This window comes from Lagopus muta, chromosome 1, assembly GCF_023343835.1.
Source record: "Lagopus muta isolate bLagMut1 chromosome 1, bLagMut1 primary, whole genome shotgun sequence".
Classification (NCBI taxonomy): Eukaryota; Metazoa; Chordata; class Aves; order Galliformes; family Phasianidae; genus Lagopus; species Lagopus muta.
The window spans coordinates 36,266,771-36,291,706 of NC_064433.1; the positions used below are offsets into that span (position 1 = coordinate 36,266,771).

Genomic DNA, 24,936 nt, shown 5'->3' on the forward strand with positions numbered 1-24,936 from the left:
AATGGGGCTCATCCCTGTGAAGCTCTTTCATGTGTGAAGAAATACATTATTCACACTCCTTAGATATAACAGCGTTGTGGTTCAGCCTAAAAAATTAACAAAATTACCATACAATGCCTGCCTGAGCTTGAGAATCATCCTTGTTAACCCCTTTAACCTTCACTGCATTTCTATTCTGAAAGAAAAACACATTTCTAAGAGGATTAGCATTTTCAGACTTTCTGCCTTGGGTAGACTGAGTAAATGTGTATTTCTGAGGTTCAGGCAAGAATGTATGGGGGAGCTGTAAAATCTGTAAACTCCTGACAGGAGGTATCAGAACAGTGGTTAACATGCTAATACATAGTTGGAGATCTCAAATAATAACTTATCCTTAGATGCAAGTGTGCTTTTGCAGAACTCTCTGTGAGTTGCAGGCTTGATTTTCATCCAGTTGCTGTTACTGTCCATTAGCTGCAAGTTGCCACAGATGTATTTCTGCTTGCAAAATGGACTGTGGAGATATGCTATACTAATGATAGACAGGTTAGTGTGAATATGTGAACAAGTGAAAAAGCTGCTTTGAACTGAGATGTCTGATTTTGCTTTCATCAATTAAAGACCTCCTTGTATTCTAGGGCTATGGTGATGCTATTGTTTTGCTAATGTGCAGCAGTGAGCAGTGGGAGATTACTGTATTGCAACAGACTGAATTGTGTGTTGATGTTTCTCTAAGACACAACTGAAGTCATTGGAAGTCCCATACCTATTCAGTGCAACTTTGGTCTGCTCATATTTTCTTTGTTAGAAATTTGCTATAAAAATACTATTTACTAGTTGCTGTCTTCTGAATATAAACAAATTACCATAATTAATTGCCCTGGTTCCTCAATACCCTTGAAAACTTCTAATAGATTCAATTTTTTGATCTGGATTTTATGTCATTCTGGAGAGATTTTAGATTTAATGCAGTTTTTATATGTTTTTCAATTATTTTGTCACAAGTGCTCTGATCAGATTTATTTTTTTTTAACATAAGAATACTGCCTTGCAGATCAGTGGAAAACAATGGGAAGATCTAATATTTTAACCTTGCATAAATTGAGAGAAATTCTGCATATTTTTTTTGCATATTTGGTATCTCTTGTCCTTGGACCTGCTGTGCTGGTTTTAGATAGATAACAATCTACTAGTTGTTAATCAACAGAACTAAGCTTTACTGTGTTATTTCATAAGCAGAGGTAATGTAAAATACTTATTTTTAATATGTTTTTTTCTTTTTTACAGTTCTGAGTATACTTTCAGTATACTCTTTCTAACAAGAGATAAGAAGGTATTAGTTTTCTTTTTTCTTTTTTTAATAAAAGCCGTGCTTACTTGAATAGATAATGTTTGTGGAGAAGTACTGACTGCTGTACTGGAGTGAACTGAAGTCAGCATCCATTCTGTTCCCCATTAGTCAATTAAAGTTGCATTCCTCTATCTTAATGATTGAGGAAAAAACTGAGTGAGCCAGAAAATGCTGAATGCAAATCCAGATGTTTCAAATCTGTTCTGGTCTTTAATCAGTTCTGAGGACTTCTAAGGTACTGATATGGGCCAGAGATATGGAATGAGAATATGCCATGAATATTCTTGTTCCGTCTTTGAGTTATAAGTCAGGAAACATGTAAGTGTCTTTACTTAGATTGGATCAACCTGTTTTGGTTTTGGTTACTAGTAAAATAAAATCAGGGTCTTGGATCATTGCATTCTGCAACTCTACTACCTCATTTTATCTTTTTAAGTGTAATAATGCATGTGTGAGCTTTTATGTTTGCCATTTTAAAGACTTTAATTATTAAACATGGCTGTGACTGTTTGGAACACTAGTTAATTCTTTATCAGTCATAAGAAAGATGGAAGTAATGAAGTAAGATGACTTCCCTCACATAATTTGAACAAAGGCAGAAGTAACCAATGAGCCTTATTTGACTAAATCCCCACACTTGCTGTGCAGAATTTGTATTTACTCTGCTAGGGACAATGGATTCACGTTAATCCAGCTGCCTAAATTGACAGTCTACTTACTTGGATGGACCTTTAACTGCTCAATGGAAATGCCACCAAAAAAAAAAAAAGCAAATTACACTGCAGGAGAGTTTGCAACATGTCTATAAATGATACTGTGCATAGATCTGAGGGAATGGTAAATAACACAAATTACCAGTCATTAATTGAGATCAATTTCAATGAAGCCTGGCTTAAGTGGTAGAAAATCAAATGTTTTCTCAAACAAAGCATTTTTTCTTTCCTATTCCTCCTGCCTTATTTCCCTCTCTAATGGTTTGAGACATGCAGTTGTGTTGCTTTGTTTCACAGGTGTGCTTTAGTGCTACCATCTTGCAACAGCTTATAAATGTACCAGAGTTTAACAACCCACATAAATATTTGTGGAAATGTGGCCAGCAAGTTAATTATTTTTGTTAGTTGCTTGGAAAAGCGACTAACTTTTTTTTACAGGTTTGATACCCACCAGTTATTTTTGGATATCATTAGTAGCAAACATGAAAAAAAATGAGAGTTATTTTAATTTTTTTTCACACATGAATGTCTGATAAATATAAAACAATAAAATGCATCCCTTGTTGTGTTCTCAACCCTTAGAAGTTTTAATTACTGAAAAAAAAAATCAGGCATAGCTATTCATGCATTTTGAAATGTTATTGGAGCTTTTCCAGCTAATGTCAGCTGATGTTGCTGAAATGATTTAGCTAATTAATAGGTTGTTGCTACATTTGAGTAGAATCTTGCAATCCAATCAATAAAACTGTTTAAGGAGGAAGAAAGCAGTGCTGAGTGTGCAAGTTAATCAAGAAGTTAACACTCTGAAAGACCATCTGGGTAGTATGCCTGAAAAGTGGGAGGATTTAGTCTTGTGAAAGGCAGAACTGGATTTTCTGGGGTTCAGGTAACATTTTTATCTGTTGACTTCTGACAAACAAACAAACAAACAAAAAGCCTATATATAGCAATTATGGATTAGCAATCACTAGCCTGAGATCCTTAGAAACTATATTGTTTCTCCTCCAACTTTTCAGGAATGATCTCTTCACAACTCGGTAAAAAAATTGAACAGAAAGGACCATAGTTTTTGTTGCAATAAATATTCATAAAGGACAAAGGAAGAATTGTCTATTTTTTGCTCAGTCTCACAATGAAGTGCTTAACTCACCACTAACTCACTAAATTGGTCTTGAATATATTCAGTGTGCTAGCACCATGTTCAGTTGTGGGATTTCTGCTGCAGGAAGGGAAAGGACCAATAGCAGTAAGCATCACCTGAGGAACTGTGTTCTCTGCAGGCGTCAGTCAGACCCACGTGATGCCTGAAGGTCTGAAGCACACTGGGAATGAGGAGATACGGTATTCATAGCATTGCCACCCTGAGCAGCCATGTAACAACAGAATCACAGAGTGTTAGGTTAGAAGAGATGTCTGGAGGTCATCTGGTCCAACGTGTGCCCAAGCAGGGCCACTTGGGGCAGATTATGCAGGACTATGTCCAGGAGGCTCTTGAATGTTTCTAAAGAGAGAGACTCCACAACCTCTCTGGGCAATGTATCCCAGACAAAGTGGAGTTGTCAGTTAATATCCCAGGGATTCTGTGTCAGAATAGCAATTAAATATCAAGTCCATCACAACTCTGCTTTGGTTTTCAAGGGAAAATTGTATCCTCAGTTATCTGGCTGAAGGTGTTCTGTGGCAGAGAGCATTCCTCTCCTTTGTGCGCACAGTGGTACTCCCAGAGTTTGTAATAGCGAGTAAAAGTACAAACTTTGGGGTTGCCCTAACGGAAAATAGAATTTGTGTGGTGCTACTACTTGTAACAGAATCTGGATTAACTATCTGCGTGCAAAGAAATAATATTCCATTGTTCCATTCTTATCTGAGCATTGTAGCCTATTAAACAAAACTATAAATACAGTCATCAAGAAAAACAGACGTAAGTTAGATGTTAAATAGTTCCAAAAATAAAGAAGAATGTTTCTGATTAATTTTCTTTGTCAAATATTACCCTAAATGGTATTGAAATTTGTCTCTTAATCGAAGAAGTCTAAAATGTGTGCAATTACACTTTAAAAAATTAGAACACAGTTTGCCCAGAAGATAAATAATTATGGTTCAATTTTATAAATGTATCTCCAATTGTTAGAACATACTTTAAATGGGAGCAAGTATGTACCAATTAATTATAACTTAGAAGATTATTCTTAGTTCATTGTAGAGCCTTATTATTTGCTGTTGAAAAAAATCCCTGTAAAGGCACAGCACGATTTTAATTAATTTTTTTCTAGCTGTTTAAATTTTCACTTTTTTCCCAAAGTATTTAATTTTTAAACATGAGCTCTGCTAGCCACATATTTCATTCTCAGACTCATATCTGTTAAGCAAGAAAAATAAAGTTAAGTAAATTGAATCAGTGTTCAAATAAAAGCCATTTAAAGTGATGCTTTCAAAAGTTAATCTTTATTTTTATTCTTCTGAAGCATCCATCAATCATGTTAGTTCTTTAAAAATGAAAGCATCCTTGAAGGCCCAGATTAGGTTTAATGTAACAAGGGGATACGTTCTGCAGTGTTATTTCCTAAGCAGTATTGAAACAATAGTTAATTTTATCCACTTGATTCAGTTAAAACAGTGGGCTAACGTTCCATGTGCTGATCCAATGGCTTGGAACTGCAATTTTGGAAAAACATTTTCCATTAAGCTATATAATTTAAAAAGACTATAGACTAGGGAGGTTTCGCACGTTTAGATAATGATGAAATACTGGCCCATAATGATTTCAGAGGAGAAAGAGTGAAAATCTCTACAAATGGAGAAAATTCAATTAGAAGGCTCTCTGTTGAGGCAATAGTTAAAGAGAAATTACTTTGGGGATATTCACATTTTCATAAACAATTTTCATTTCCACAAAAAAAGAACTCACTGTCTACGGTTCTGATTACAGAACTCTCAGAGGAGTAATTTGTAGCTTTTCATAGTTGTAAGTTTCATGATATCTAAAGATAGCACTTTTAAAATCAATATTTGTTTTTTGATATCATGGCTTGTGGGGGGTTGATGTTGTTTTTTTTTGTACTGTCCCAGTGACTTATTCACGGAGACCTAAAATTTTCCCTGGAGTGACTGCAGAGCTGAGAATATGATGACCAAATTCAGTTGCAGTCACAGTAGAGTTTTTTTAGCGTGAAGCCTGGAGACCAGATTGCAAGCGTGGAATCAGAGCCATCACTTGTCTAAGTCCTTCCTCCTTCTCAGAGTGTGCAACTGAGCATATGTTCCCTGACTTTCATCCCTTCAGACATAAGGGGCATCCCTTAATATGGCCTTGCTGGAAAAGCCTGTGGAGTTGATATGTTGCAAATTGAAAAAATATAAACCTCATGAGTGAGAAATACCAACTTTTCTGGGGTTCAAAGCATCTGCTTTGAGTTACCTTTGTTGCTGACTGTACCCAAAAACAGAGTGACCCTCCAGCATACAGTCCCTTCAGCATACACTTCCTCCCTACCTGAATTAATGGCACAATCAGCCTAAAAAGAATTGCTTTTCCAGGTGCCTAATGGTTCCTTAGAGTATCTGTTGGCTAAATTGCATCTCTTGCAGCAAATGAAAGTATTTCTTCTGGCAAAGCTCAGCAAAAACTACATGTGCTTTCAAAAAATGATTTAGTGTTTGTGTGTCAAGATATAAAGCCCATCTGGCAGTGAAGTAAGGATTGGCTGGGTTCAGTTGTTCTTCATATAGGATACCACCTGTTAAGACGGAGTTGGGACAACCAGTTGTTGGTGCCTTACTTTCTTTAATTTATCATTTACTCTTATGTTTCTTTCCAATGTATTAACACCTAAATCCCAAATTAAAAGGAAAAAAAAAAAGATATTAGATGGTATGTAAGTTGTTCTGTTGAGAATCATTAATGTTTGAAATATCCCAATGATGGTGATTATGTGGGACAGCTGGGGGTGGGGCTGTTTTCACAGTGATTTGGTGGTGGGAGAAGAGGAAACAAACAGATCTTGAGCCATGTCAGGATTTATAGTATAACACCAACCTGCCTTGGCTACGTGGCAGAAGTTCATTACAAAGGTGAGCCATTGCACCTCTGATTTTTCCTTAGAAGGCAAAATTGGGAGTATGTGGTAAGTATAATTAGATGTTTCATATTACTAGGAATTTTATAATCAGTTCCATTTCTCTTGCTTACTCTTTTAGCTTGTCTTTGGAGAGTTTTCTCTTGAATAAGTATTTGAGTTTGTCTGTGTAAAATGCAAAATACCTCAACAGTAATACAGACAGCCCTGTGAGGAAAAATTCTCCAAAAAAACAGCTCTATCATGAGCTTTGTCCACTCTGCATAAGCAAAATTCATGTGGCAGTCTGCATCTGAACCTGCAGATGCATCTGCAGATCTGATGACTGCTTATCAGAGAACAAGAATAAAACCTCAAAATGTAGCTTCTCCAAAAAAGCATAGCAGAAAAGCAGTGGGCACTGATTACCCAAGGGTCTTCAGCCAGGAGGAGAAGGGGGTCCACTTTTTCTTTCCAGTTTGCTTTTATTTAGCTTCATATTCTTCTTATTTGTTTTCTCAAGAGAGGTCATAGCTGTTGGGACTGGTTAACTCCTTAGAGGCAACAACAGTCTTCATCCCTTCACAATCACTGTTATATGGCCTCCTGCCTCCAGAAGTGAGATGAGCAGCCAAAGCTTCAAAATGTTAAAAACAAGGTTGTTCTCATTTTCCATGGACTCAAGCATGATTGAAAGGATCAGCTGAAGCTTTTTATTTTTATTTTTACAAAAGCACCACTAAAGAAGGCTGACAATAGAGAGTTTCAGTGGGAAGGTTTTTTTCTGGAGGTCAGATAGACCAGAGTTAAAGAACTTTTTTTGGTTCTTGAGTGATGTGGTATACTCCATGGTATGAGACATTGGCAAAAGTCTTAAAATTGTGATGAAACCTTCTTTCTGTGCTGTGTAAGATTTGACATCAAATTTTACGGTGGAAACTTAATTCTCTATCTGACTGTATTAGTGCCCAGATGATGACAGCAGTGTTTTGTACTTCTAGATTCTCTGAAGAGGTCTTGAATGTGAACATCTAGAAGTGATTAGCCATTAGTAACTAGAGAATGGTATTTTGGTACAATTTTTACCAGCAAATGAAGGCTGAGAACAGGCTAGCTTTACTTGTAGGAACACCCTTCAGTTGCAATTCTTTGAACTTCTATGCTTGTATAGGAAGCATAAGCAGAGTAGGAAATTGAAAGCTCAGCTGAGATCTTGTTAGGAGAAAATGGTATAAATGCACATCTGATGTAAGTTCTGAATTTGGCTTCAAGAAGCTGTTTCACTGAACTGTAGTCTGAGTTTATATTATTGGAGTAACATATTGTTTTACTACCATCCTATAGCACAGTGGTTTTTGTATTAGTGTTAATAAGCTGAGTAAATGACCAGATCTCTACATCTCTTTACTCCTGAAAACATCATTTTTTGGATATAATTTTTTCTGGACTTATATGTTACTGTATGAAGATGAAGCAGTTCACAGCACAAGCAATGAGAACTGGTCATCTCTCATTTTAAAACCTCTGTACTAAGGAAAGAAGGAGGAGTTCTGGCACAGAGCCCAGCAGCAGGCTGATAAGATCCCATATTAATTTGCAGAGCTTATGTTACCTGTCCTGCAGGTTACATGATACATTACACGTTGATGAACTGGACAGTTCATCAGTTATGTTCTTCTGTCATTATGACAGAGTTATGAAAGGAATAGCAAACATGCATTATCTATTAGAAAATCCATCAGGATGTCTAAGAAAATTTTTGTGCATTTAGTAGATATAAATGCAGTTTTGCACAAAAACAGTTGGAATCTCCTAAAAGTAGTGATGTTCTTCCTTAGTTTCCAATATCAGGAGGCTGCTTATTTATCAGAGTGCAATTGCTGATTTCTTTTTCAGAATCCCACTTAATGTGAGAGACATTGTCTACTGTACAGGAGTTTCACTGATGGACGAAGATGTATGGGAGTTCATTTGGATGAAATTTCATTCTACACTAGCAGTTTCTGAGAAGAAAATATTATTAGAAGCCTTAACTTGCAGTGATGACAGAAACTTGCTTAACAGGTACAAAAAATTATGTACAGATTTCTATTTAAATTTTCATGTTATTTTATTAATAAATATAAAAAATAAAATATTTCATTTCTGAATTGTCTTATGTTCATTAGCAATGTTTGAAATCTTATAATTTTTTTTTTAATTTTGTTGGTATACTCTTTTTGTAAATGTATTGACCAATCTGATCTTATTGATTTCATAAAACTATACATGGAAGATTCTACTCAGCTTTTACTGAAATATTTTGCATCCCTCCAATTATGCTATCTTTAGAAGTACCGACATTCAGTACCAAAACTCAAGATTCATCTGATTCATAGATGTGTCTGGTCTTCAGAAATAAACCACAAAACTTACTTGGAGACTTAAACAAATCATTTGACAGTGGCTATTTATTTTCAGGGCTTTTAGATATGCTGTTTTTAGAGTATGTGTTGACTGAACTAAATAGGATTTTTTTTCATTTTTTTTCCTACCAGACTTTTGAATTTGTCTCTCAACTCAGAAGTTGTCCTGGATCAGGATGCAATTGATGTGATAATCCATGTTGCTCGAAATCCACATGGAAGAGACCTTGCTTGGAAGTTTTTCAGAGAAAAATGGAAAATATTAAATGCCAGGTAAATATATATTAAAAAAAAAAAAATTATGTTCATTTTCTTGTTTTTGTGTAGTCTGTGTAAGTATTGTATGTTTTTAATTTATGTATGTATGTTCCTGAACCAAATCCATTCTCTTTTTCTATGTATAAAAATGTATGTAAATATGAAATACATACATGTAAGTGACAAATACATTTATTCTTATCACACCTAGAAACATTTCTCCCTTAATGATCATCTGTATGTACATCTATTACTGTACTGTGTCTGTGCTTAAGATAATGAATTCTGCCTGTGTGTCAAATTGCTGCAATTTTACTTCTACACAGATAAAAAAGCAGGAGTTCCCAAAGGAATTTAGCTGGTTTTAAGTCTGATAGAAAAAAATCTTTTCAAGCACAGTAGTTCAACTGCCATTGAGGACGTGGAGGGTCGGGAACAAAGCCAAACTGTTTTCTGTTTTCAAAAGGATTTCTGATGCTTTCCTTCCATGCTGTGTTTCAGTTGAGTTCTAAGTAACTGAAGAGCAACATTTGGAATTAAATATGAATGAGCAGGAAGAAGATGGGTTTGCTCCTTATACCATGAGCACTATGAATCCTTTGAATATGTGCAACATGCTCCTACTCAGATGCGTAGTGAATGTTTGAAATTCATTTTTTGATGAAGATTTTGATATTAATTCAATGAATACGAAGTTTATTTAGTTATTTATGAACAGCCAGATGGTCTGAAAGATTTCACGACTCATGCTGACAGACCAGAAAGGACCATAGCTCAGATGAAGCTGAAGTTCTCAAAAGCAGATGTCCAAGAAATTAGGACCTCAGGCTAGGCCACCCTCATGGTTTTGGTAGATATTGCCAGACGAAATAGGAGAACTGTTCTATTCTGGACCCGTGGGAAGCCTTCTTCTGTACCACAGAGTATTTTAAATGATGCATTTAAAATGCTGTTTTTTATTAACTAAATCCTTCTCCTTACTAACTACATGCACGAACTTCCAATGTTTCATATAATCAAAAGAAGAGCGAAGGAAACTCAGAAACTATCCAACTTCCCCAAAAATTAAAAAACTTGTTCATGCTGTTTTGGATGATATTTTATAGGTTGTAGAGGAAGTTTGGCTAGGAAAGCAGGTTTAAGCTGAAATTTGGTTTGGGGAATTTACATTGCAGGGAGGATATTTTGTGAAAGCTGTTAGACTACTAAGAGTTTAAAAATTAACAGTCCTTCACTGCTGGTTTGATTATTCTAGAACTGGACTTTTACTCAGAAAGTTCATGGCAAAACCATTATTATTATGCAACCCAGTGCAATTTAATATGCTCAGAGTAGCAGCTTGTATTTTTTCTTCCTTCAGAGATTCGTATAGGGATTTATTTCTAAACTATTTGGGCATAAATTTGTCAAAATTTGTATTGGGTACGCTCATCTGACAACCTAGCTAACAGCTGTGGTATTAGGCATGGTCAGAGTTAGATGGTGTAGACAAATGGGCTTAGAAAACAAAGTTTGATGCCAGATTATTTTTTTTAGTATGTTTTAATTTTTGATAGCTTATCTGTGCTTAAAATTGTAATTTTACTTATCTCTCTTGGTAAGCATTGCTGTTATCTGAGCTCATAGCAATCAGCAAGGCCTCATTGAAAACCTTTTAATGGCCTTTTTTTTTTTCTTTAATGAGAAAATAACAAAGTCTATCTCTTTGCCCAACACTGACTTTGTATTTGATAAAGAGTTTGATCTCCAAACACTGTTCAGAATCAACAAAAGGATTGTAGCAGTTGCCCTTCGCCCTGTGCATTTTTTTCTGTCAGGGACATCCAATGGAGTTTCTATAATTGCCGAAGGATTCAATGCAGTGGTGTGAAATGCTTCATACAAGCTGCACTTACACAGTGTTTACTGAAAATAACTTCAATTTGTAATTACAGATTAAAATCTTCTACAAAAGTATTTCAGAATGAGGAATTGTTCTAATGCTTTATTCCTTAAAATATCCAGTGAAACACATAATAAAATGCAGAATTAGGCTTCTGATTTAAGCTTGCTACACTACTACATTTTTAAAATGCAAGCTTTATTGCTGAATTATAGCTCAAGTGTACTCTGTCTCAAGACATTTTTTTCTACCATTATAATTAATCATTTAATTTTATGTAAAACTATAATACTCTGTAATAAACATTAATTTAATAAGGTGATATCTCTATGGTATTTTCCATTGAATTTACTAGAGAAGATGTTGATGTATGAGATAATAAGAAATAGCTGAGGGCAATAGAATTATGCTATAATGATATTTCCTTTAACTTTAAAACACCGCATATCTGGCTGTCATTCCAACTCTTTGATAATGTCATCCCTTCTTATTTATACATCATGCTTGTATTCACATTGCACGGAAGATATCAATAATGTCTGAAGTCTTTAAAAGCACTCGTTGCTTTTACATAGGCTACCTACAAATTAAGGTGCCCAGTCTTTGTGAGAAGTCAGTGGGAGTAAGTCTGTAAGGATTTAAAAAATTCTGGAAAAGAGAACTGAAAACATTATGCTCAAGTTCCTATTACCTGAGCAATTGGACTTCTAAATTATTTTGATCATGCATGCACATAGTGTCTGTGTGTGAAAATTGACAGCCACCTATAGGAATTCCTCCTTTCCTTCGTGAGTCATTTCTCAATTTTGGGTAATTTGTCAATAACTGGGAAACCATTTACGTCTGTCCAAAGTAGATGGAATATGCTACTTCTCAGTTTCAGTTCAGACAAACACAGAGCCTTTACAATTGTAAGGAGTCAGAGGATCGCTTCTGCAGAAGTAAAGGAGCAGGTGGAGAGCCCCTGACTCGGGAGCTGAAATGCTTAAGGTTTTGCTTCTACAGTGCTGTTGTTTTTTTCATGAAAAGTAGAAAGACTGATATTTGCAAGATTTCTCACATATATGTGTGTATTTTTGTTTCACACTTTCAAGATGCCATTTTAGGCTGTAGCTTTACTGTAATTTTTGCCATTAGAGCCCATTTTATAATTGCTATTAGTGACTGACTTTGTAGCAAATATACATAATGGACAGTTCTACATGAAGTTATAGTTTTCAGTGGAAGGAATTTTGCTACTTTTTGTTCACACTGTGGATTCAGTAGAGAATTGAAGAAAAATAAAACCCCCAAATGGTTTTTATGAGGTCACTTCTGTAAAGTGGATTGGTAACCTTGTCAAAAGACTCCATCAAAAGGAGGTTCCAATTTTCCAAGCAGTCAATTATGATTCTAAACTGAGAACCTAATAATAAAGGCTTTTCCTTTGTTAGGAAGCCTAAACTTGCTTAAAGGACCATGAAATCCATACTTCCCATAAGAGGTGTTTGCCTCTGGATGACTCTATACACTAGTGTGGCTGAGGTTTTAAAAAGAGACGTGTACTTTCTGAAATATCCATGAGTAATTCAAATATTAGTGCTCATAGAATAGGATTTTTGATCCCTGCACCAGTGTTTCCCTTCACACAAGCTCAAGATAGAGAGAAACAAGGTATATGCCTTCCTCAAAACAGAAATTTCTCAAAAAACAGCATTTCCCTTCTCTCTCCCTCTTAATCCTCTCCCCATGCTGTCCCTTTCCCTTTCTCTCTTCCGTTTTGGAAGGACTGTCTGGCTTACAGTAGCCAGGTATGTAAGGGTAATTAATTTCAGGCTAATAGAAGCAGAACAGAAAGCTGTGACTGTGCTAGTTCATTTCATTTTGAACTTTGAATTCCTCAGTCATTTTGTAAAAGCAAGGTGTGAACTGAATTATTCCCTCAGAGAAACTTAATTGCAGTGAGGTCTATTGGCATTATTTCTGCATGTCTGACAGGAGAGCTGAATTCCATATCTTCAAAACAGTCATGTTCAAATTAGCTACATATTTCTTTGGATATATGTGCAGATAAAGATAACTATTTGTGAAGTGCTTCTTGCTGTGCTGAATGACAGCTAACTTGAAAAGAATTGCTTTTGGTTTACAATGAAATTGCATACACCATACTGAAGACATTAGGAGAAAAAAAAAAAAAAAAAAAAAAAAACAACCCACAGACTTCCAACACGTGTTGCAAAACTTCAGGTGTAATACTGTTTGAGTTGCTTTGTTTGAGAAGCTGAAAAAAGCTTGTGGAGAACAAGATGGAAGGATAGTATTTGAATGGCCAGTTTCAAAGCAGCTGCCCACAGAATGCCATTGCTGATTGTTATTGAACATCCTACCCAGCTACAAATCAGCTTTTAAATATTCATTGCCCAAACTTTTGGATTTTCATTGACAAGTTGATTCTTTGAAGATGCTACATGATAGCCCAGGGGATTATTTTAGCACTATTATTTTCTATCAACATTGTTTATTTTAATTATCTGGTACTGGAACAAGAGGATTTGATTCAGTTCACTTATCCAGTGGTTAATTGTAATGCAGATGACATGGATAAATGGAAAACACATTTAGCTGCAGCACTTCAAAAGTCTTTTGTGATGGTAGAGCTAGGAGGGCTCCTCAGAATATTTCTCCATAGATGCTGTTTTTCTTCTTCAATAGTGCTTGTATTTTGAGCTGCTTGGTGTCATGATGTGGAAGGCTGTTTTGTTAAACCTGGGATGTTTTTCCAATTTGGTCCTCTCCCTCCTTTGGAAATCTCATCTGTGGCTGGGGTTAAGCCCATTCTGCTTAATAGTGGCTGACTAAAAGTTATCTACTATTGTATTGGATCTCCAGAATTGATCCCATTTCCTCTCCCTTGCGTAACAGAAGACTACTTTCTAAATTTCATCTGGCCTAACTTTTGCACTGACTTCATGCATCTTCTTTGCCCTTGCAGGTATGGAGAAGCATTATTTATGAATTCAAAGCTTATCAGTGGAGTCACAGAATTCCTTAATACCGAAGAAGAACTAAGAGAGGTAATTTTTGAATGACTTCCAGACCATGAGGCTGTTTTTGTTTTAAGGATAAAGCAGGGCAGGGGCAAGAATGTGTTAGCAGCTGCTAAGGTCAGAGAAGCTGTAAAGGACTGTCTTTTTCACTTTTTAACCCATAGAAAAGCTGTTGAAAATAAGATTTAAATACACAAGGTGAATTTGGCATCATCAGGAAACAAAAGTTTACTAATTGTGAATAACAGTGGCTAAACCTACCTGATTGTGTACAAGTCAGTATAACTGGCAGTGTACTGTGCAGAACAGCCTTGCGGCTCTCACTTAAAAAGAACAGTAATTCAAAGCATACCAGTGCCATCAGCTATAATAGCCCAGAGGCTAGGGTTATAATTTGAGTATACATGAGAACAGAGTAGAGACCTTTCCACTTTGTTGAAAAAAGATCAAAGTTTTATCATAAGGGAAAGAGTCTGTTTCAGGCTTTCATCAAATGCACACTACTTGCTTTGTTGCCATTCGCTTCCCTCTGTAACCAGCCACTCCTTTTCTAAACAACCAATTTACATTATATCATCAAAAGGATTCTGCAAATCAATTTGGTAAATAAACTCTTGAAAGAAATTTGGTATAAAATTTGGTTAAACCAAAGGACATCAAGGCTGCATTCTACTGACATTTACAAATAAATCTGGGTTAGAGTCTTTTACAGTGCTTCCAGCTAAGTTTTCTAGGTAAAAATATAAGTTTAGAGTGGACCAGCCGTCTGTGCAGTGCAGCAACTGGGCTACAGGAGAGAAAGAGGAAATGGTGTTGTGATCCAACACTGACATGTCAATACCTTCCAGTGCCATTTGAAGCATTTACTTCATATATAATTGACAATCTACTGTCTTATTACATTTCCTATCAAATCCTTCTACGTGATAGTACATATACTTCAGTAGTGATTACGTAGATTTGTCCTAAATGCTTGACTTGTTTATCTGAACTGGAAATCTTTGCTTTCTTTAGTTCTTGCAAATTTAACTTGTTAAATTGTATTTCCAGCTAAAGAACTTTATAAAGAGTTATGAGGAGGGAGCTGCTGCCTCTTTCTCTCGTGCTGTGGAAACAGTGGAAGCCAATGTGCGGTGGCAAAGACTTTATAAGGAAGAACTATTCCAGTGGTTAAGAAAATCCTTGACACACTAATCTGTCTTTCCAGCTGAACTTTTAACCAGAAGCACTACAAAAGAAAAAGAAGTTTAAGAAGTGATCAGCATTAAAATCACGAAGACAAGATCAAATTGCAGGGAGTTTTCTTTTTCCTTTTTTTTTAATTATGGGTTGTTTTGTTTGTTTGTTTATTTTTTACACCGGGTTGTTTTGAAACTGTCAATAAGCTTTTCAGAAGAAAAGGTCATGAGTGCTTGTGAAATCTGATCCTCAGTGTACACAACCAAACATGATATTAAGTGGTGCATGTAAATGTTGAAGAAAAACTAGCAAACAAAAAACCCTTCAAAGACTATTTTGTGCATGCTTTTACCGTCTCTGCCTGTATTCTAGCATGCTTATGTATAACAGCCACATTTTATATGTGAATTCCAGTTACGTCAAAGATGGGCATTGTACAAAGCACAAAGACTTCTCTACGACAATCAGTGTTGCAATGAACAAAAAGAAGGGAAGGAAGAGGAGATGCAGAAGGATTCCATCTTAGGGCAGTATGAGATATAAATTCAGCTTTCCCACTAGCTGCCAATTACTCCCCCATTTAGACTGTCTTTTGATTGTCACAAAGGTGCCAGCTCATTTTTTGAGTTGCTAGTTGTTGTAGCTGGAGTTTCCATATTCCCGTATTTAAATTATCATCTTGGAGGGGAAGAGAGAGAGAAAATGAGAGAGAAGGACGTCATTCATTCATTCATGCGCTATAATTATAAATTTATTCACTGCTGATCAGTGAAACCGTGTAACTTTAGCTGTGAACATAGTCAGTTTCTATGAGGAGAACTTTGCATTGATTTTATAGAATCCGTGAATCACTTCTTCTGAGCAAATTTACAAGGCAGAGATATTCATGATGGGTCACCTAACCTGTGCAGTAATAACTTACGCAGCTGATAATGCACAAATATTATAAGTCGACATAGGATTTAAATGGAAATTAGGAAAAGAGGAGAATATCTTCCATTCAAAGACACAAAATTAACCAACAGCTGTCTCCGTGCAGTAGACCAGCCTCAGTAGTGATTTACTAACAGACAAATCCTGTGCTCTATGTGGGCGGTGTCTTTGCAAATATGGATTGTGCCATTTATGCCAACTTAGAGAACTGAAATATGGAGAAAGAAACGTTTGTGTATTCGTATAAGATAGTACCACACAAACACGGTTTTTCTCTTTCCTTGTATTTCACATAGAAGTGTTCTAAATGGGTGATACTTTTCTTACTCGCTTGTTTCTTTTTTCTCAGTTTTTAATTTGAGTGGTCAGTGATGAATTGGAAATTAGTTGCACAGTGCCCATCTGCACCATTGGTGCTATTTGATGAGGACAAATCTGATTCATCTTAGGGTTGAATGCTCTCCTCTCCACCGTGGAGGAAGATGAACAAGCAGAAAATTAATGAAACTACTGAGTCTACAGGAGGCAGGTTGCAGCAATTTCAGAGGGTGGTTATGGATGTATAAAAGTGTTTCTTTATCACAGCCCAGTCCATTACAACCATCTGATCACATCATTGCCTGTATACTGGAAACATGTGATCAGACAAATTAGAGGACGCACATTTTATCGTGCTGTTTCCTTCACAGGGCATGGAAATTATCAAAATGTTTTTACACTATCAGTTTCTTAACTCTAGTGAGTTGCTTGTGAATTGAAATATTAGTGCAAAAAAGAACCAAAACCCAGCATCTTCATTTATTAGATTTATTAAGTTGTGTGGAGACAGTATTGATTTCTGGGCTCACATTCCCATGCCACTCTCTCCCTCAAGAACTGGTAAATATCTCATAACTAAGCTGTCCTACCACTATCATGGGCCTATCACCCATTTTGAGCCTCTTATTTTGTGTCATTACCAGGGTACTCTTTGCGGACTAAGTGTATGAAACGCTTGGGTGGTCATCTGCTCCAGGGTACGTTAGCTTGACCACATACAACGAAAAGAAGGGGTAATCCTGTTTTCTTGTACTGTTAACTCTTTGCCTTATAGTAATCCCTAAACCTCTGTGCTGTGTTGCAGTACTAGTGAACCTAGTGCCCAGAGGCGTTATTGTGTCCATGTTGAATTAAATCCTCTTCCTCCTCCTATGTATTTTACCTACCTCACAGGAATGTTGTGAGGCTTGACTAATGTTAGCAAAGTTCTTGAATATCCTCTAAAGAAAGGCATTTAAAAGTGCTGAGTATTATTTTATGTGGTTGACCAAACTCAGCCTCAGTGCCACTATGTAGCTGTCACACTTTTAATTTCTACTGAATGAAATTGTATGTGGATTTATTATTATAAAAAAGCAAGCCAAATACTCTTTATATTTGTAATGAAGCCCGAAGTTATAATCTCCAAAGAGTGCACAGAAAGCCAAGCACTCAAACATGAGTTACTTTGGGGATTTCAGAGAAAAGAAAGTTGAATAATGGTTTTCCCATTTCAAATTCTGTTCAAGATTGTCTTTGATGACTTTTGTTTTTCATCACCACAGACTAAGCCACATACCTCCAGACTGCACATAGAAGTTTTAGGCCTTTCCACCGATAAAAGGCAAACTAACAATGCATTTCAAAGTTGAAAATTTAATTCAGCCTGTGTATTCTGCACAGTGCGCAGAAATTTCCATTGTTGTTCATTAGAATTTAAGTTCTTGCACATTTATCTAGTTTTGGATGCAAATTAATATTGTAGTGGCCTTGAGCAACTGGTCTATCACAAATTTTAAGCCCTACATGTATTTATTATACATACCTATTGATGTATTGCTTATAATTGTTGTATTATAATGATGTTTGTATTACAGCTCTAATTAAGGTTGACTTAGTCTTTCCATTGTAATTCTCTATTCTTTTTATATTTTTTATTTAAGCTGTTTCACACTGAATCAGGATGAAGTTTAAATGGACTAAATCCAACAAAATTATAGCTTTTTTTTTTTTTAATAGTTTTTTACAATATTCAATCCCCCTGTATTTAATTATATGTCTTAAGAATTTTTTTCTGTAGGAGGTTTCACACAGCTATGTGTTAAAAGGATAGTTGATACCTCATGGGAAACTCTAATAGTCTTCTTAAAAAAGAAAAAAAAAATCTATTTATCTGATTGATATTTTTTCTCCTTTACCAGTCCTTTTCTTCCTTTGTCCTCATTTAAAGATGGGCACATTTTTATGGTTTGGATTAGGATTAATAAACCAAATACCCCAAACTTCTTAGCATTTTCAAATACAGTATGTAAATCTGTTCTTTTTTGTGAGAGGCGACGCTGCAAAATGTGAAACCAGTGTGGATGTGTCCCTTATTCAAGCTTAGAAGTCATTTTATAGAGATTTGATGAGGCCTTTGCAAGACTTGAGATTCCTTGCACTTACTAATTCTTATAGCTTACTAAATCATATACAAAGGCATAAGGACATGATGTTATGCTGTCATAATAATATGGCAACCTTTGTATATCTTTAACACTGTCCACTACAAAAATTCTCTACTTACTACTTTGTACCTGGTAGAAATACTATTCTTATATCCTCTGCTGACAGCTATTGAAACAATAGTTGCTGCTAATTTTGGCTAGAGCAGAACAATGAGGAAGTTTGCTTCTGAAATGAAATGTCACTTCTGCCATTACTGAGAGTACTTTGAACATTAAGTTTGACTGATTTAGATGGAAAAACTTCGTATGTATTAAGTTCTTTCAAATTTGTGACCTTTGATGATCTTTTCACTGAATATAGCAAGAACTCTGATACTATGATGGGAACTGCAGGTGAATTTTATGTAGCTTTTTGGCTGTTGTGGATGTTTCATTGATTTCATTGGGTTTTAGAGTGTCATAGGAAGTATCACCACTGATGCAGAGAGGACTTTTCACAGCAAGGATCTTAAACCATACAACTAAACCTAAATCTAAATAGCAAAAAATAAAAGAAAATGTCATGTGTATGTATGTATATGTGTGTGAAAGGTCCTCTGTAGAGATAATTTTCCCATAAAATGTTAGTCAGTCTAATTCTTTGGATAGAATAGAGTGGATATCTGATGAAGAGGGTGGCTTTGTTTAAGTACCTGTGTAATAAGATCTTTGTTTTCCACATGACCATAGTCAATACTGCAGTCAGAGAAAATAGACTGAGTCAAATGTGAAACTTTCTCTTTGAGGAAAAGCAATGTGTCTTTGGAAACTGTTTATGTATATAACCAGTTTACCACCACTTCTGATACAAGCACTTAGCATATCAGGCCACCTGTCCTAAAGCAGGGCTTATAGCCACAGTGTCAGTATGAGCGTGAAGGAGTAAAAACACTGTTGCTAAGCAGCCTGAATACAGGCTGTTCTCCCAGCCTTACGTGGAGCAGCCTGAAAACTGCACTGCCCATGAGCCTGCCTGCATCAGGAGGGCAGCTGGAGTGCAAAGAATCTCAATCCAAGTTTCTGTCAGCTAGATGGCAGGGACAGAAGGTCTCTGCTGGCTATGGGTTGTGGATGGTCTTCGGAGATTTGCATCATTGCCTTGTGTGACCTTGGAAACAGGTCCAGCTAGTGAGTCTGCATTGAATGGAAAAATCCAAATCCCTGCACTGCAGCCACCACAGCCGGAAATTGTTGACCAAAATCTTTGTAAAGATCTCAAATATTGTAGTGTCTGTTGTTGAGAAATCATTTCAAACAGTCAAAAAATACATTAAATTTTCAAATATGCATAAGAATGCAGACAATCTTTATGATATTTTTTGTTAATATTGAGAATGTGCCATGAGTTCAGCCCATTTTCTAACATAGGATTTGGAAAGATGTTACTACAAATTCTTTGTGCTTGTAATAGTACTTACTGTACTAATACCACCAAAAAATTCAGATGTCTTACAAACGTGTGACACTGGTGTCTGTGCAGTTCCCTTTTTACATGTAAAACTTTAAAAAATGAGCCATTTTATTTTTCATGCAACTACAGGAGCCTCTGCCTATCTTCTGAAATCCAATAAAACCACCTTGACTTGAGCGAGCGGTCCCTCCTGACATAAGGAATTTATTTTTCAAAGAGAATGAAGGAGAGGAAGGCAGTGTTGTGCATGAAGGTTTTTTACTGAAGTAAGGCCATATGCCCTGGTTGGAGCAGAATTTTAATGTCAAGTGTATTTTGAAGAATCTGGTGGATCTGGAGTGCATCTTATGTCTTCATGCTGGCAGTGGAAGGCAGCTTCACCACAGTATACACTACATTGCAACCCAGTTGAGGTCAGCTTGTATAAAACACTTTCTATGTGGAATGGTTTCAGTGTGACTTTGTGTTTAAGGAGAACCATTCATATGCACAAGTTCTGTGGATTCGGAGCTGGTGTCCTTTCTCTGAAAACAGCATTTATACTTTCCTGATTTGTATTTAGTGATTAAGTGTGGAGTGGTAAAGAAGTATTGCTGAATACTTTGCTTATTTTATGTACACTGTTTATAATGGAGTGATGTTGGGCAGCACATGGATGGGCAGCGCTCTAAGAGTATGCAGTGCAGCCGGGGTGTGAGCCAAAAGGCCCTAATGTTTCCTGCTCAGCATTGTGTGGGTTTGCCCGATAAGGATGTCCCTGATGCAATGGAGGAGGCCAAAAATTGAGATGCAGTATTCTGTGCAATCCATTTTGATGCAGGTAATTTGTTTATCTCTGTAATTTCAAAATGAAGTCTCACTGAACTGATGGCACACGTGTGGCCATGGCTCCTCAGACAGTGCAGCATGAGATAGATCCCTTGAAGTGACCAATGTGAACTGCAGCTGAGGATCTAGCCCTTTGCTGTCAGAGCAGCCCTGAGGTGCCTGCTAGGCTGGTGTACAGACTGATTCACATGTTTGTGTGTACGCTTCAGTAGCACGTGTTTGATGACAGATTTTTTTGTTTAGTTTTTCTTTTGCTTTTTTTTTTTTTTAATTAGAGTAATACTTTGCGATTGATTCCAGTGTGATAAAGCTTTATAATAAGATGTTCGGAGAACTGCGGAATACTGTATTGTGAAGAGTGTGGCAATGACCCTCTCTTTCCTGCAAACAGTAGATTTCAGCAACGATGAAGTTCCCTGGACGCTTTGTGGAGAAACATTCCGAGCAGTTCCTAATGGAAACATCATTGTAATTACTGTATAACTATCCTGTACAAAGACAGCTTTATTATATGTGTAAATGTAATTTTGCTATGTTGTTTTTATGTTCAAGGGACAATTGACTTTGGTATGGGTGAGACATACAGCCTTATAAAAACAGAGAGTGCAGTTTCTGTCTGATGTTTTACTGAAAGGTGTTTGTTGCTCTATTTTTGAAGAAGATAAACACATACATAAACTATTTCCCTGAAAAGTAATGATCTATTCCACTACATATGCTTCAATGACATAATGGACTATAATATTGAAAATAAAGGCTTGGTAATAAATTGCAGTTTTTCCCAAGAGACTCCACACGTAAGATCTTTTGACACCTTAAGAAGAAAGAAAAAGTCCGGCAGCTATTAATGCTGGTTATAATGGATGAATCCCTCTATTAATTCTGTCTCAGCTTTAGATTAATTCTGAATACTGTAATTAGAAGAACATATTTTTCCATTACTTCTCAAATCTGTACTCTTATGGAATTCAGTTCTTTGTCAAGTAAGAGGTGGAGCTCGTTCAGCTGAGATACAGTTCACTGGTAGTTTCACACAAATAAGTGTTTGCAAGATCAGAATGCCATTTTCATTTACAGGAAACACAGATCACTGCATTATGTCAGTTTTGTCTCTATGTACCAGTTGTACATGCATATATAGCTTCTAATTCTGGATCATTTGCTTTGACAAAGCTATCATTGCATATTCAAACTTAGACCTCTCACTTAAAAGTGTCAGCTCAGCAAAGCAGTTGACCATAACTCAGCCATGTATGTAGGCAGCTAGGCAGTACCCCTAATTTCTGTGGAGTTAATCACGTGGTTCAAATTATGTAAAGCTGGCAAGTGATGTAGTTACTGGTTTCAAGCTCAGAATATAATGATGTGGTTTCGCTCAATTTAGAGTCGTTAGTTTCTTTTTACTGAGCTTTTCTTGTCTTTTCATTTTTTGTAGGAAAACATATTTTGCATATAAAGAGAAGATATTGATTCTCAGTTATCTAAAAATGCCAATTTTAACAGCGTTTTTCATTTAGTGTTTGAAACATCCTAGGATTTGGGAATATGAACAAAATTATTCTTACAATGTTAGTTAATGAATATACAACGCTAATCAGCAAATTAAACCACTAACAAGATACAATATATGAATTTATGTTACAGTTTACCAGAACAGTGTTCTTCTATGATATGCCTTCAAAAATGACTCCATAAACGATTCTCAACATAAAATTTTATTCCACATCAAGAACTGACTAAATGGATCTTTTTTTTTTTTTTTTTTTTTTTTTTTTTTTTTAATGAGAAGCTTTATCTTCTGTCTTTTTAGCAGAACAAATCTGAATTTTGTCTCTGATAATAAAATTTTGTACAGGAATGTGTAATTCATCACTGTCTTAATTTTCTGACGTGGAGACACAACTAAGATAAATAATACCCAGCCTTTTGATTATGTTCCCATTTCAGTTGAGATAACAGTTTAATAATGCTGAATAGATACACTGAGGTTTTACAAAGCAAAACGTGCAAGAAAATGTATTTTTTTGACAAGAGGAATTTTTCAAAGCATTATAATGCTGAGACTAGTAAAAAGCAGAGATCCTGAGAAAATACAAAATTTGGGCTTGGAAATATTTTTAAGCTGAGACCAGAATAGAGAGCAGTGCCTGTCTTTTGTGGTTTTCTAATTATGTAAATTTTGAATAAGCAAAAAGATCTTTTCATTGCTAAAAGTGATTTCAACTGGAATGCAAATCAAATGATTTTTTAATAGAGTGCTTGAATTCAGTTGATTATTTTCCTTTTTTGAAGAACAGTTTTCGGTAACAATGAGATATGAAATATGTGCAATTATTTACCCATTGGATAAAATCATGTTCTCACTGAATTCAATTGAAGCTTTGACATTGACATCACTGGCAATAAAAGCCAACACTGTATTTTTCAGAATACACTTTTCAAGAAGAGAATGTCTTTCTTTTACAATAAAGATGTTTTCTTCTGTGTTTGCACACCTTAGCGTGCTGAAAAAAAATAAATAGGAATCTGTATGGTCCTGATTTTGCAAAGTACAATGGGTACTTTGAGCGCGGGTAAGCAGAGCTGGGTCCTACCTGAGCACATAGCATCCTCCCCATAGAGCACTTCACAGGGTTACGGTGAGGCTAGAATTGTGACCTTCTGTGTGCACCTGTCTTTGAACTATGGAAATGTATCCTTCATGTCTTTCTCCTGACTTCAGTTCTGACACAGAAATACAGGACATCCGAAGAGGTGGCTTGGGAACTGGTATGGAGGCTTGACATTAAGATGGGATCCTGGTATGTTGAATGAACAGTGGAAGGCTAGGGTGTGCTGCCTCCAAAAGGAGCCTCGTCCTTCCCTTTTCTACTACATAGACCTCTAGGGGAGTTGAAGCAGGTGAGACAAGCTGCACAGCCACCCTGGAAGCATCCTTAGGAAAGGAGGCAGGGTGTGAAAAGAGAGAAATAGCACTTCCCTCTGAAATCCCACTGGCAGAACATGTCTTAATCAAGCTTCAAAAAGAACATGCTTTTTTTCTTCCCCAGTGCAGCCACAGCAATCAGTAGCACTTCAGTCAGTGGCTGAGCTGCTTTCAAGTTGAACATTTTCATACAAGACCAAATGAAGAGCTGTTTATTTGCTCTCAGCTCAGTATCTTCAGTCAGAGCAAAACTTTAAAGACATTCATTTGCTTTGAAAGCTCAGCAGCTGAGCTGGAGGGAGAGAAGTTAGAGACTTTGGTTTGTAAATTGTCTTGAATACTTGCTTATTCAGATCTGTCTTAATAATGGAAAATCAGTTTTTCCTGACTAATTCCTTGCTTCCTCCTATACTTAGCAAAAAATATCTAGCTTCTTTTAATCTGCACTTTCTGGGTAGAAGCCATCGTGCAGGGCCTGACTGCTATTAGGGGTACTTTGACTCCCACATGCTGGAACAGAGCAGGATCAAGGCCTCATGAGATGAAAGAAACCATTCTGTGAGCTGGTGATAATACTAGCTCTTCTGAGAATGGAAAGCATAAACCACATTTTAGAGGAATGGTATTGAGAATAACCTATTTTGGTGGACAAGGCTGTATCATGGATAGGATGAGAAGCTGAGAACAAAGGCAGTTGTCAAAACAGTGCAAGGAAGGTGAGGCTGATTTGATGTGAAATAATGAGGATGTGCTTGGGAAATTAAAGCCTCATTATGTTGAAGCTTAGTCTTTGAGTTAGCAGCCATATACACAGCTGCATATACTGTGCGATCTAATTAAAACAAACAAATTGCTGAATAGTTAGAAAGAGACACACTACTGAAATGCCTGCAAGTGATTGTAGTGGTTGTTTGCATCTTCAGTGGATGTCAAATTACAGAAACTCCTCTGTACTGAACCTAGCTTGTTATGTACTGTATGCCTATGCCAATTGGACATACAGTAGAATAGGGGCTAATTTGGCAAGGCCAAATGAGAACTGCATCAACAGGGCCATAGTGAGAGTTAAGTCTCAGGTGTGTTTCTTTTGTATTACTTCCTCATTCCAACACAGACCTGCTGCTCTCCTTCTCAGGCCCTTTAGGAACAGCTGAGAGAGTCTGGGTGTATTTTGCTTGTTTTTGGCCTCTGTCTCATCTTGTCTCTTAGCAGTAATCAGAAGGCTGCAAGAAAGAAACCGGTGCAGGGGGTTCTAAGTGGCCCTGGTCTTGCATGGTCCCTGTCCCACTGAAGTGCCTCAGTATCTGCTGAAATACAGGTGCAGCAGCAGCAGCAGCATTACATCTCAACCCCTTGTATGGCACTTTCTGCACTTTCCTTTCTGTGATGCTAATTACTCACTCTACTGCCATACCATCACTTTTAGCAAAGTAATGCTTCTGGAACTTAGTCAGGAATCGCGTTTGTTATACTTACAATCATTTTT

At 36.5% G+C, this 24,936-nt stretch overlaps 1 protein-coding gene across 1 annotated transcript in view; it reads left to right on the top strand.

Annotated features, from left to right (window-relative positions):
- The window catches only part of TRHDE (thyrotropin releasing hormone degrading enzyme), a 214,923-nt gene extending 192,622 nt beyond the window's left edge, over positions 1-22,301 (top strand). Inside the window, exons 16-19 of the mRNA XM_048941084.1 lie at positions 7,995-8,162; positions 8,636-8,776; positions 13,615-13,696; positions 14,720-22,301. Coding sequence (XP_048797041.1) covers positions 7,995-8,162; positions 8,636-8,776; positions 13,615-13,696; positions 14,720-14,863 — 535 coding nt within the window. The 3' untranslated portion in view covers positions 14,864-22,301. The remainder of the gene's footprint in view (positions 1-7,994; positions 8,163-8,635; positions 8,777-13,614; positions 13,697-14,719) is intronic.
- The last annotated feature ends 2,635 nt before the right edge of the window (positions 22,302-24,936 follow it).